The 12,261-nt window shown below is 38.5% G+C and overlaps 1 protein-coding gene across 4 annotated transcripts in view; it reads left to right on the forward strand.

Moving 5' to 3' along the window:
* Positions 1-12,261, forward strand: part of DDX3X (DEAD-box helicase 3 X-linked) — a 43,644-nt gene that overhangs the window by 11,756 nt on the left and 19,627 nt on the right. For 2 of the 4 annotated variants that reach the window (XM_053706486.1, XM_053706485.1), the window contains exons 4-8: positions 1,961-2,026; positions 2,555-2,671; positions 10,646-10,772; positions 11,337-11,495; positions 11,576-11,675. In XM_053706486.1, coding sequence (XP_053562461.1) covers positions 1,961-2,026; positions 2,555-2,671; positions 10,646-10,772; positions 11,337-11,495; positions 11,576-11,675 — 569 coding nt within the window. The remainder of the gene's footprint in view (positions 1-1,960; positions 2,027-2,554; positions 2,672-10,645; positions 10,773-11,336; positions 11,496-11,575; positions 11,676-12,261) is intronic. The other 2 variants (XM_053706488.1, XM_053706487.1) reach the window with 1 other exon arrangement.

Raw genomic sequence — 12,261 nt, forward strand, 5'->3', positions numbered from 1 at the left:
CACAAGCCAAGCACCAGATGCTGTTTCCCAACCCAGATTGACTCACTGACATACAACGAACGATACATGTCCCATACAATGATGGCAATACAATTTGGGTGTATGACTTTGCAGCTCTTATTTTTTGAAGCTGATACTGATTGAATCCCAGATTGACTGACCCGCTGTGACAGAAGCTGTTTAGGGTAATGCATGTGAATGAAGTGCAGTTTTTTCATATGTACACCTACTTTTCATATGCAGAGTGTGTACATATGAAAAAACTGCACTTCATTCACATGCATTACCCTAAACAGCTTCTGTCACAGCGGGTCAGTCAATCTGGGGTTCAATCAGTATCAGCTTAAAAAAATAAGAGCTGCAAAGACACACTCAAATTGTATTGCTATCATTGTATGTTATGTCAGTGAGTCAATCTGGGATTCAATGCGCATGCGGCAAACAATGTCCTGCACGGGCGAGCTGTGCACGTAAGGGCTGGCGCATATTGAAAGGGGAAACTTCATCCGATAATTAGCATATGCGATCTTATTGGTCAATAGACGATATGCAGGCGTTAGTATACTGTTTGTTAGCTCTGCTCTTCTATGAAGGAGGAGCAGTACGGCGACGGACAGAGGGTGATTGTGTAAGTCTAAATTTTAAATTTACCGCTTTTTTAATGATCTGTTTTTGATTACATTGAGACATATTAACTAATTGATATTAAATGTATCCATTACCTATTAGAAATTTTGAGTGCATAATGGCCCTTTAAAGGGACAGTCAACTCCAACATGTTTATAATTTAAAAAGATGGATGACTCCTTTTATTACCCATTCCCTAGTTTTGCACAGCCAACATGGTGATATTAATATACTTCTTCCCCTTCTATGATTCAGAGCATGCAATGCTAAGCAACGTTCTAATTTACTCCAATTATCACATTTTCTTTCTACTTTAGGTATCTTTATTTAAAATAAAGCAGGAATAAATGCTTAAGAGCCGGCCCATTTTAGGTTCAGCACCTGGGTAGCGCTTGCTGAATGGTGGCTCAATGTTGCCACCTATCGGCAAGCTCTATCCAGGGTGCTGATCTAAAAACGGGCCGACTCCTAAAAGCTTTCATTACTGCTTCTTTTATTTGAAGAAAAAAAAGATACCAAGAGAACAAAGAAATTATTAGAAAAAATTAGAAACTTGCTTAAAATTGCATGCTCTATCCGAAGCATAAAAGAAGAAAAATCTGGTTTAGTATCTCTTTAATATACCAAATTTGCAAAGCTGGGGGAATTGGTAGTAAAGCAGTTATCTATATAATTTTAAAAAAAATCTTTCCCTGTCGATTTTGGTGTTAACTGTTCCTTTAATAAAGGCAGTGCAAAAGCACTAAGTCTGAACTAAATGTATTAATTTTTTTCCATGACCAATTTCAAAGTTCAATTTTCTTTCTCCTGTGTAATGGTACAGTCAATCTAAAAAAGAAAATATATATTTTCTTTTTATTTTTGTGTACGGTTTCTGAATCATGAAAGCATAATTTCGACTTTTAGTGTTCCTTTAATATCTACAGACCGCTACCGAATAACAGCATTATGTGTAAGACCTATCTCCATCAGCAGTAGTTGTGTACATTTCTTTTTATTGATGTGGATTTTTTTTTTCTTCCCCCAAAGCATGACTATTACAAAATGCTTCTAGTTTTTGAGATTTGCTGCTTGGTTTTCAAATGTATTATGTCCCCCTAAGCAATTTTGCTCCCCTCCTACTGAAGCATTATATATATATATATATATATATATATATATATATATATATATATATATATATATATATATATATATATATATATATATATATATATATATATATATATATAAATGTATGCATTAATTTGCTTGCTTTGGTATTGTTTGACGTGCCTTAGCCTTGATAGGAACATTGGTGATCCTATGTTTACTGAAAGATTTATTGTCATAGGTTATCCGTGTCAGTACCCAGCTGTAGATGTATATAAGGGCTACGGTGATTGGTCCCAAAGAGCCGGTACGATTACCTATCTTGGTGTGTTGGCTGTGTAATAGCTTGGCCTGCATAAGCTAGTCATTTTGCTGCCTGAGAAATGCAGTGCAATTATACTTAAAACTCAATGATCATTTCTATCACTCTGCAATGTTCAGAGACTTTCTCCACTTGGCCTTATAGACTAAGTTGGGATTTCCTTTTCTTTACTAATAATGTTTTATTTTTTTAATAAACTTAAACCTTGTTGTACAGGTTGGTGCAAGTACTGACATTTTGGCAAATTGCACTGTGGGCTCTCACTGGTTAATTTAATTCTATGAAACTTAATATTGATACTATTAAGTGAATCAAGCCACATTGTATGTCAATTGATAAATATGAATATTATGTTTTTCATGGTTAATAAACATGGCATTAATTGAGCAATGTGACATGCTTGCTTCAGCCTGCTTTTTTAGAGTAGTATGGATTCCTTCTGTGAGCACATCTAGTAATGTTTAGATTTTTTATTTTTTTTTTTAAATATATAAAATATATTTTTGTTGTTAGATTCCAATTGGGACTCTAGCCGTCCTGGTAATGGCTACGTGAATGGGACTCAAGATGACAGAGTGAATGGATATGATCGTGGCTTCGGCACTAGAGGAACTGGTCGCAATGATAGAGGTATAGACTCCTTTGTTTAAACAAAAAAAATAGCCTGGTATCTAATGGATATCAGAAATCGGCATGCACTCATTAATGTTGAAATGTGTAGTATGTAAGAAAGTATACACTGTGTTTTGGCCCTCATTGGAGCCTTTGTGTGCTTGGCATCTTGGTTGTAAATTCTTACAACAGTTATAGGATCCAGGTATGCCTTTTTATGGAAGGTTTGTAGGGTTAGTCCTTAAACTACTGGTTCTCCTGATGGAAGACAATAATCCATTTTGAACTACTATAAAACATTTTTTGAATGCTAAATGGACAGGGAGAAAGTGTTCTGTAAAATGTTCTCTACTTTAATGTAGTCCCAATTATCCATTATAGCTGCTGGAGTGTATTAAATTGTTTGCAAGTAGTTCCTTTATTTTTGCATTTTAAATAGTGCTGCTTGTTCCATCTTAACTGAGAATGTCAGTACTTAACTTAATTTCTCTTGTAAGGTGTATCCAGTCCACGGATCATCCATTACTTGTGGGATATTCTCCTTCCCAACAGGAAGTTGCAAGAGGATCACCCACAGCAGAGCTGCTATATAGCTCCTCCCCTAACTGCCATATCCAGTCATTCTCTTGCAACTCTCAACATAGCTGGAGGTAGTAAGAGGAAAGTGGTGTAATATAGTTAGTTTTTTCTTCAATCAAAAGTTTATTGTTTTTAAATGGTACCAGAGTTGTACTATTTTATCTCAGGCAGCATTTAGAAGAAGAATCTGCCTGCGGTTTTCTATGATCTTAGCAGAAGTAACTAAGATCCACTGCTGTTCTCACATATGTCTGAGGAGTGAGGTAACTTCAGAGGGAGAATGGCGTGCAGGGTATCCTGCAATAAGGTATGTGCAGTTTTAAGTTTTTCTAGGGATGGAATTGCTAGAAAATGCTGCTGATACCGAATTAATGTAAGTTAAGCCTAAGTACAGTGATTTAATAGCGACTAGTATCAGGCTTGCTATCAGAGGTATATACTCTGATTAATGTGCAATATAAAACGTTTGCTGGCATGTTAAATCGTTTTTATATATGCTTTGGTGATAAAACTTATTGGGGCCTAGTTTTTTCCACATGGCTGGCTTGATTTTTGCCTAGAAACAGTTTCCTGAGGCTTTCCACTGTTGTAATATGAGTCGGAGGGGCCTATTTTAGCGCTTTTTTGCGCAGTTTAAATTACAGACACATTCAGCTTCCCTCAGCAGTCCCCTGCATGCTATAGGACATCTCTGAAGGGCTCAAAAGGCTTCAAAAGTCGTGCATTGAGGAAGGTAAAGCCACAGTGGAGCTGTGGAAGTTATTGTGACTGTTTAAAAACATATTTTTCATTTTGTTAACGTTTTTTTGTATTAAGGGGTTAATCATCCATTTGCAAGTGGGTGCAATGCTCTGCTAACTTGTTACATATATTTGGTTGGGAGTGAATAGTGCGCTGGAGCTGTCAAATCCCAAACTCCCTATAAATATAAGCTCCTTCCAGCTTATATATATGTGAATACTTAGAGAAATTTGTATGGATATAGGGGCGTGATACACTTAAGGGATATGGTTTAGATTTATAGGTTACAGAATTTTCCAATATATTACTCAATAATACAAATGTTTACTGACACCAATTTGACCGGTGTATATAAGTGCAAAGAAAAAGTTATGAAACTTAATTATGTGAATATAACCGCGTATGCAGGAAAAAAATAAACCATTTATAGGTAGTACCTTTTCAAATATTATACTGCTATTTATAGGTGTATTGAAAAAAAGATTAGCAAAAAGTGCCTAGTTTTTTATGTAAGTGACGGCGTGTTGCCTATTGAGCCTAAGTGATTCAAAGGAGATGTGTCTCTAATCCATAAGAGTGCCAATTATGGAGATTTTCTATGTGAAAGATTTTTAGTGAAAATAATTTTGTGTAGTTACTATTGTAGATTTCTTATTGTGTACAATCAACTAGAGATTATATTGAAAATTAATATTATGTAGGTGCTATATAGCTAAATACATGAAATTATATATAAACGCATATAAAAAAAACAATTTAAAACAATAACTGTCTTTAGATAGTGAGATAGAATTAACATAAAATTTATTTAAAATGTATTGCTAAAAACATATTCCTCATACATGGTAATTACCACTTTTTGTCAATGTATCTCTGGGACGTCTCCCAGATTTATGTATTCAGATAAACATATAGTGACCCTGTGAATTCAAAACTAATGCACGTAACTAAAAATGAACACAAGTTAAAATTGGCAGAAAGTCCGTTCTAAGATCCCAAAAGGAAGAGAACTCCAAATGTCTATATGGCTTGGAATGGCTCCTATTTTTATATACAGATTGTTAAACTCAAAGCAGTTGGAGTAATAGTTTACTGCTTATAATTTACTTCGTACCGCTCTTAGTGCTATGCACGCGGTAAAATAGGTAAAGACGTAACTGTATATTTGTTGAGAGCAATGTTAGACACTTTTGCTTGGAGCTTTTTCAGTATATGATTTAAAAGCAGTTAGGGTTTAAAACAGTTAAAAGTTCATATGCCGCTCTTGGTGCTATGCACGCGGTAAACCAAATTGCTTGTTATGAACTCCAGAAAGATAAGAATTATTGTACATTCACCTTTTCAATTCAAAATGTCCCAGTTTGTATCAGGTAAGTTTTACTTACAGTTTTTACTGTTATGTTAGACAGCACTATTTTGGCCGCTTACTGTTTCTCCGAGATGTTCTCTCGCTCCGTAGTTTGTCTTCGGCGTCTGACGTCACACTCCTCCGTGGGAGGTCGTCTTGTAATGGCAGTTAGATCGCTGTTCCGTATACTGGCACTTTGTATTCCTTAGTGAGAAAAACAACTGCACTTAGTGCTTATGCACGCAGTTGATTGTGGAGATCCTTAGCTATTCCCCAAGTAGTTGATGGGATAGAAATGTAAAATTGAATAACCCGGGTTTATTTATTAATCTGTATATTCAGATATATTGTAAATGTAAGTTCATAAAGTCACACAGCTCGACGCGTTTCGCTCTTTTCAGAGCTCTGATAAGAGCGAAACGCGTCGAGCTGTGTGACTTTGACTCCCGCTCAAGGGACTCACGCTAAAATGGCGCCAAGTACATCAAAGACGCCCATAGCGATTACTTTGCAGGACATGGCGGCAATCATGGATAATACCCTGTCAGCGGTATTAGCCAGACTGCCTGAATTTAGAGGAAAGCGCGATGGCTCTGGGGTTAGACGTAATACAGAGCGCTGGATAAATACTAGACTGGATAAATACTATGCAGTGCTGGTGTGTACTGATGGTTTTTCCAATACCTAAAAGGTTTACAGAAATTATTAAGGAGTGGGATAGACCCGGTGTGCCGTTTTCCCCCCCCTCCTATTTTTAGAAAAATGTTTCCAATAGACGCCACCACACAGGACTTATGGCAGACGGTCCCTAAGGTGGAGGGAGCAGTTTGCATTTTAGCAAAGCGTACCACTATCCCTGTCGAGGACAGTTGTGCTTTTTCAGATCCAATGGAAAAAAAATTAGGTTACCTTAAGAAAATGTTAATTCAACAAGGTTTTATCCTGCAGCCCCTTGCATGCATTGCGCCTGTCTCTGCTGCGGAGTTCTGGTTTGAGTCTCTGGAAGAGGCCTTTCAGACAGCTACTTAATTGACTGAAATACTTGACAAGCTTAGAACACTTAAGCTAGCTAATTCTTTTGTTTCTGATGCCATTGTTCATTTGACTAAACTAACGGCTAAGAATTCTGGATTCGCCATCCAGGCGCGTAGGGCGCTATGGCTTAAATCTTGGTCAGCTGACGTGACTTCAAAGTCTAAATTACTTAGCAATAATTTCCTTCAAACCAGGCCCTTGAAGGGAATGTTGACATTACTGGAGGTAAGGGTCATACCCTTCCTCAAGACAGGGCCAAATCAAAGGCCAAACAGTCTAATTTTCGTACCTTTCAAAACTTCAAGGCAGGTGCAGCATCAACTTCCTCTACTACAAGACAAGAGGGAACTTTTGCTCAATCCAAGCCGGGCTGGAAACCTAACCAGTCCTGGAACAAAGGCAAGCAGACCAGAAAGCCTGCTGCTGCCTCTAAAACAGCATGAAGGAACGGCCCCCTATCCGGTAACGGATCTAGTAGGGGGCAGACTTTCTCTCTTCGCCCAGGCTTGGGCAAGAGATGTTCAGGATCCCTGGGCGTTGGAGATCATATCTCGGGGATATCTTCTGGACTTCAAAGCTTCCCCTCCTCAAGGGAGATTTCACCTTTCGAGATTATCTGTAAACCAGATAAAGAAAGAGGCATTCTTACGCTGTGTGCAAGACCTCCTAGTTATGGGAGTGATCTGTCCAGTTCCACAGTCGGAACAGGGACAGGGTTTTTATTCAAATCTGTTTGTGGTTCCCAAAAAAGAGGGAACCTTCAGACCCATTTTGGATCTAAACAAATTCCTCAGAGTTCCATCGTTCAAAATGGAAACTATTCGGACCATCCTACCTATGATCCAGGAGGGTCAGTACATGACCACAGTGGATTTGAAGGATGCTTACCTTCACATACCGATTCACAAAGATCATCATCATCGGTTCCTAAGGTTTGCCTTTCTGGACAGGCATTACCAATTTGTGGCTCTTCCCTTCGGGTTAGCTACAGCTCCAAAAATCTTTACAAAAGTTCTGGGATCGCTTCTGGCGGTCCTAAGACCGCAAGGTATATCAGTGGCCCCTTATCTGGACGACATCCTGATACAGGCGTCAAGCTTTCAGATTGCCAAGTCACATACGGACATAGTTCTGGCATTTCTCGGGTCACATGGGTGGAAGGTGAACGAGGAAAAGAGTTCTCTATCTCCACTAACAAGAGTCTCCTTCCTAGGGACTCTGATAGATTCTGTAAAAATGAAGATTTACCTGACAGAATCCAGGTTATCAAAGCTTCTAAAATCTTTCCGTGTTCTTCATTCTATTCCGCGCCCTTCAGTGGCTCAATGTATGGAAGTAATCGGCTTGATGGTAGCGGCGATGGACATAGTGCCATTTGCGCGCCTACATCTCAGACCGCTGCAACTATACATGCTCAGTCAGTGGAAAGTGGATTACACGGATTTGTCCCCTCTGCTAAATCTGGATCAAAAGACCAGAGATTCTCTTCTCTGGTGGCTATCTCGGATCCATCTGTCCAAAGGTATGACCTTTCGCAGGCCAGATTGGACAATTGTAACAGATGCCAACCTTCTAGGTTGGGGTGCAGTCTGGAATTCCCTGAAGGCTCAGGGATCGTGGACTCAGGAGGAGAAACTCCTCCCAATAAATATTCTGGAGTTAAGAGCAATATTCAATGCTCTTCTAGGTTGGCCTCCGTTACAACCCTGAGGTTCATCAGATTTCAGTCGGACAACATCACAACTGTGGCTTAAATCAACCATCAAGGGGGAACCAGGAGTTCCCTAGCGATGTTAGAAGTCTCCAAGATAATTCGCTGGGCAGAGACTCACTCTTGCCACCTATCAGCAATCCATATCCCAGGTGTAGAGAACTGGGAGGCGGATTTTCTAAGTTGTCAGACTTTTCATCCGGGGGAGTGGGAACTCCATCCGGAGGTGTTTGCTCAATTGGTTCATCGTTGGGGCAAACCAGAACTTGATCTCATGGCGTCTCGCCAGAACGCCAAGCTTCCTTGTTACGGGTCCAGGGACCCAGAAGCGGCACTGATAGATGCTCTAGCAGCGCCTTGGTTCTTCAACCTGGCTTATGTGTTTCCACCGTTTCCTCTGCTCCCTCGACTGATTGCCAAAATCAAACAGGAGAGAGCATCGGTGATCTTGATAGCGCCTGCGTGGCCACGCAGGACCTGGTATGCAGACCTAGTGGACATGTCATCCTTTCCACCATGGACCCTGCCTCTGAGACAAGACCTTCTACTACAAGGTCCTTTCAATCATCCGAATCTAATCTCTGACTGCGTGGAGATTGAACGCTTGATTTTATCAAAGCGTGGCTTCTCAGAGTCACTCATTGAAACCCTTATACAGGCACGAAAGCCTGTCACCAGGAAAATCTACCATAAGATATGGCGTAAATACCTTTATTGCTGTGAATCCAAGAATTACTCATGGAGTAAGGTTAGGATTCCTAGGATGTTGTCCTTTCTCCATGAGGGTTTGGAAAAAGGATTATCAGCTAGTTCTTTGAAGGGACAGATTTCTGCTCTGTCTATTCTTTGTCAGGCTTTGGTTAGAATTAAGCCTGTGTTTAAACCTGTTGCTCCCCCATGGAGCTTAAACTTGGTTCTTAAAGTTCTTCAAGGGGTTCCGTTTGAACCCCTTCATTCCATTGATATCAAACTTTTTATCTTGGAAAGTTCTGTTTTTGATGTAATACGCTTAGCCTATGAGACTGCTGGACAGCAGCCCCCTGAAAGGATTACAGCTCATTCTACTAGAGCTGTGGCTTCCACCTGGGCATTTTAAAAATGAGGCTTCTGTTGAACAGATTTGCAAGGCGGCGACTTGGTCTTCGCTTCATACCTTTTCAAAATTTTACAAATTTGATACTTTTGCTTCTTCGGAGGCTATTTTTTGGAGAAAGGTTCTACAGGCAGTGATTCCTTCCATTTAAGCCTGCCTTGTCCCTCCCTTCATCCGTGTACTTTAGCTTCGGTATTGGTATCCCACAAGTAATGGATGATCCGTGGACTGGATACACCTTACAAGAGAACATAATTTGCTTACCTGATTAATTTATTTCTCTTGTGGTGTATCCAGTCCACGACCCGCCCTGTCTTTTTAAGGCAGGTCTAAATTTTAATTTAAACTAGTCACCACTGCACCCTATGGTTTCTCCTTTCTCGGCTTGTTTCGGTCGAATGACTGGATATGGCAGTTAGGGGAGGAGCTATATAGCAGCTCTGCTGTGGGTGATCCGCTTGCAACTTCCTGTTGGGAAGGAGAATATCCCACAAGTAATGGATGATCCGTGGACCAGATACACCACAAGAGAAATAAATTTATCAGGTAAGCATAAATTATGTTTTTTCTATAGCCAATACTTAACATAGCAGAGAAAACACATTGCCAATGGGGATAGGAAAGAAATAAAAATGTTAATTTTCAGTTGTCTTTAAGGACCTGATCAAAAACACAATTACATGGAGAGAAATCCTAGTCCTTTGGGGCTTATTTTTGAACATTTTTATCTAGATTGTAAGTTCCCACGGGAATAGGGCCCTCAATTCCCCCTGTTTTTTTTTTTTTTTTTTTTTTTTTTTTTTTCTGTAAAATGTTGTCGTATTGTTTCTCCATTGTACTGTTATCCTTGTACCCATGGGCAGCGCTGTGGAATCTGTTGGCGCTTTATAAATAAAGAATAATCATAATTGCACTGTATTTCTCTTGTTCATATCCATAACTCTGCCTAGCAAGATCAACAGCTCTCAAACAAAAAAAAAAAATGCCTTTTTAAAATTATTTGAGGAATTTCAAATGTAAGTATAGTATGTGTATAGAAAGTTATAATCAGGGGATCTGATGTCTCTACAAAGCCCATTTGTTGGGTTTTGTCTAAATACAAACACGGCACTTCAATTTACAAAAATGTGCATAAATGAGCTTTTCCTCATGCATTTTATACTCTGCACCTGGTATAAGTGATTAAAATTTGTTTCCACCTTTAATAAATTTCTACAGTACACTGTTCCTTTTTAAGATTAGTTGAAGCCTTATGTATATGGACCTAGATGGTTTGATAGTGCCCTACATTTAAAGAGGGTATATATATATATTGGCTTTGTGGTTTAATTCAAGTAAATAAACACAATAAAACGTGGATGTTTATTACCTTTTTGTATGAGACCATTTAAAATCTGCAAGTTTAGTTGCAGTGATTTTAATGTTTTTTTTTTTTTTATTGTACAAAATATTAAATATAACAGCTGGTACTTCCTTATTCCTTAGCTTCCTATGACAGAGAGAACTCTGGTTGGAATTCAGGCAGGGACAAAGATGCATACAGCAGCTTTGGTTCTCGTAATGACCGTGGGAAATCAGGTTTATTTAATGATAGAGGAAGTACATCCAGAAGGTAAGAAATGTTCTTTTAACATTACTAGTCATTAAATTAAACAAGTCAAATGGGCCTAATGCATCCTAAATACTCAAGCACTATTAAACTACTCTGCATTGTTTTGTTAAGGCTTTTTTTTTTTTTTTCTTCTAATTTTCTTCAGAATTATTTTTTTTTTTAGATGCCTAAATAAAATTGTAAGTTTCTTTAGTATTTATTTTTTTTCTTCATGATTTGGTTGTTTAAACAACTTGTTTTGTGCACGCAAGTAAGGTGAAATCCCTTTCCTCTGCATATAAACCTGAGGGTAGTCCTGGTGTGCTGTTCTTGCACCTTGGCCACAACTGCATAATCTGGTAAACCACCTAATGTACTCAGGTAAGAGCTCAGTATACCACAGGGTTGGTCTGCAGTGGTAAGGGGATATTTTTTTTGTATGCAGGAACTGTGTAAACTTTTTTAGGTGTCATACTCCATTTTTTAATTTTATTCTAAAACGTTTTACTTTCAGAGAGAGCTTTAACTTGATGCCCTCAGAAGTCAACTCCATGTCTTAACCTATTTTGCTTCTTGCCTGTTTAGATCTGATGACCGTCGTGCGGATGGTTTTGATAGTACTGGCAGTCGTGGGGGGGACAGAGGTGGCTTTGGTAGATTTGGTGGTAACAGCCGTTGGTCAGATGAGAAAAATGATGAAGATGACTGGTCTAAACCTCTTGCCCCAAATGATCGTGTAGAACAGTAAGTATCAAATATTTTTATGTGACCCTTATTTTTTACTTACTTTACTACATTACAAACTAATTTCCTTCTCCCCACAGAGAGCTCTTTTCTGGAGGTAATACAGGCATTAACTTTGAAAAATATGATGACATTCCTGTTGAAGCAACAGGCAATAACTGTCCTCCACATATTGAATGTGTAAGTATTTTAAAACTGAAACAATCCATCTTAAAATGGTTGTTAATTTTGTCTCATTAATGATGCATCTGATATATTCTTCCTTTTTAAAATGATTGTGTATATAGCAGAAGTGTCGATAATAGCTGCCAATAATTTACTTGGCATATCTTTTAAACTGTGTTTTGAAAAGTATTTGAACAGGAGCATGCATATTTCAAAGAGCAGAACTGGCTTGCCGAGACACATCTCTCCACAAGTGGAGATGTTGTATTTGTCTATCAGCTAACGAACATTAGTAGAAAGTGGAAGAAATCCTAGAGCGCTTCAACTTTCATATACTTATAGCTAATGCTATATATTTAAGACAAAAATAAGTAATACACTTTGAAGAAGCTGTTTACTTCCTGTGTACCAACCAACCTCCCCCCCCCCCCCAAGTCTGTCACCCCTTATTTACACAGCACTAAGAATACAAATAAGTTCCTTTAAAACCATATTATGAAGTTTGCATTATTGCGCAATGTGAGATAGTATGGAATCTATTGCTTTTCTCTTGCTTGACTTAATATTTGTTATACTGTCTTAAGCTCCAAGCTTTAAAGAT

This window comes from Bombina bombina, chromosome 3 (genome assembly GCF_027579735.1).
Source record: "Bombina bombina isolate aBomBom1 chromosome 3, aBomBom1.pri, whole genome shotgun sequence".
In the NCBI taxonomy this organism is placed as follows: domain Eukaryota; kingdom Metazoa; phylum Chordata; class Amphibia; order Anura; family Bombinatoridae; genus Bombina; species Bombina bombina.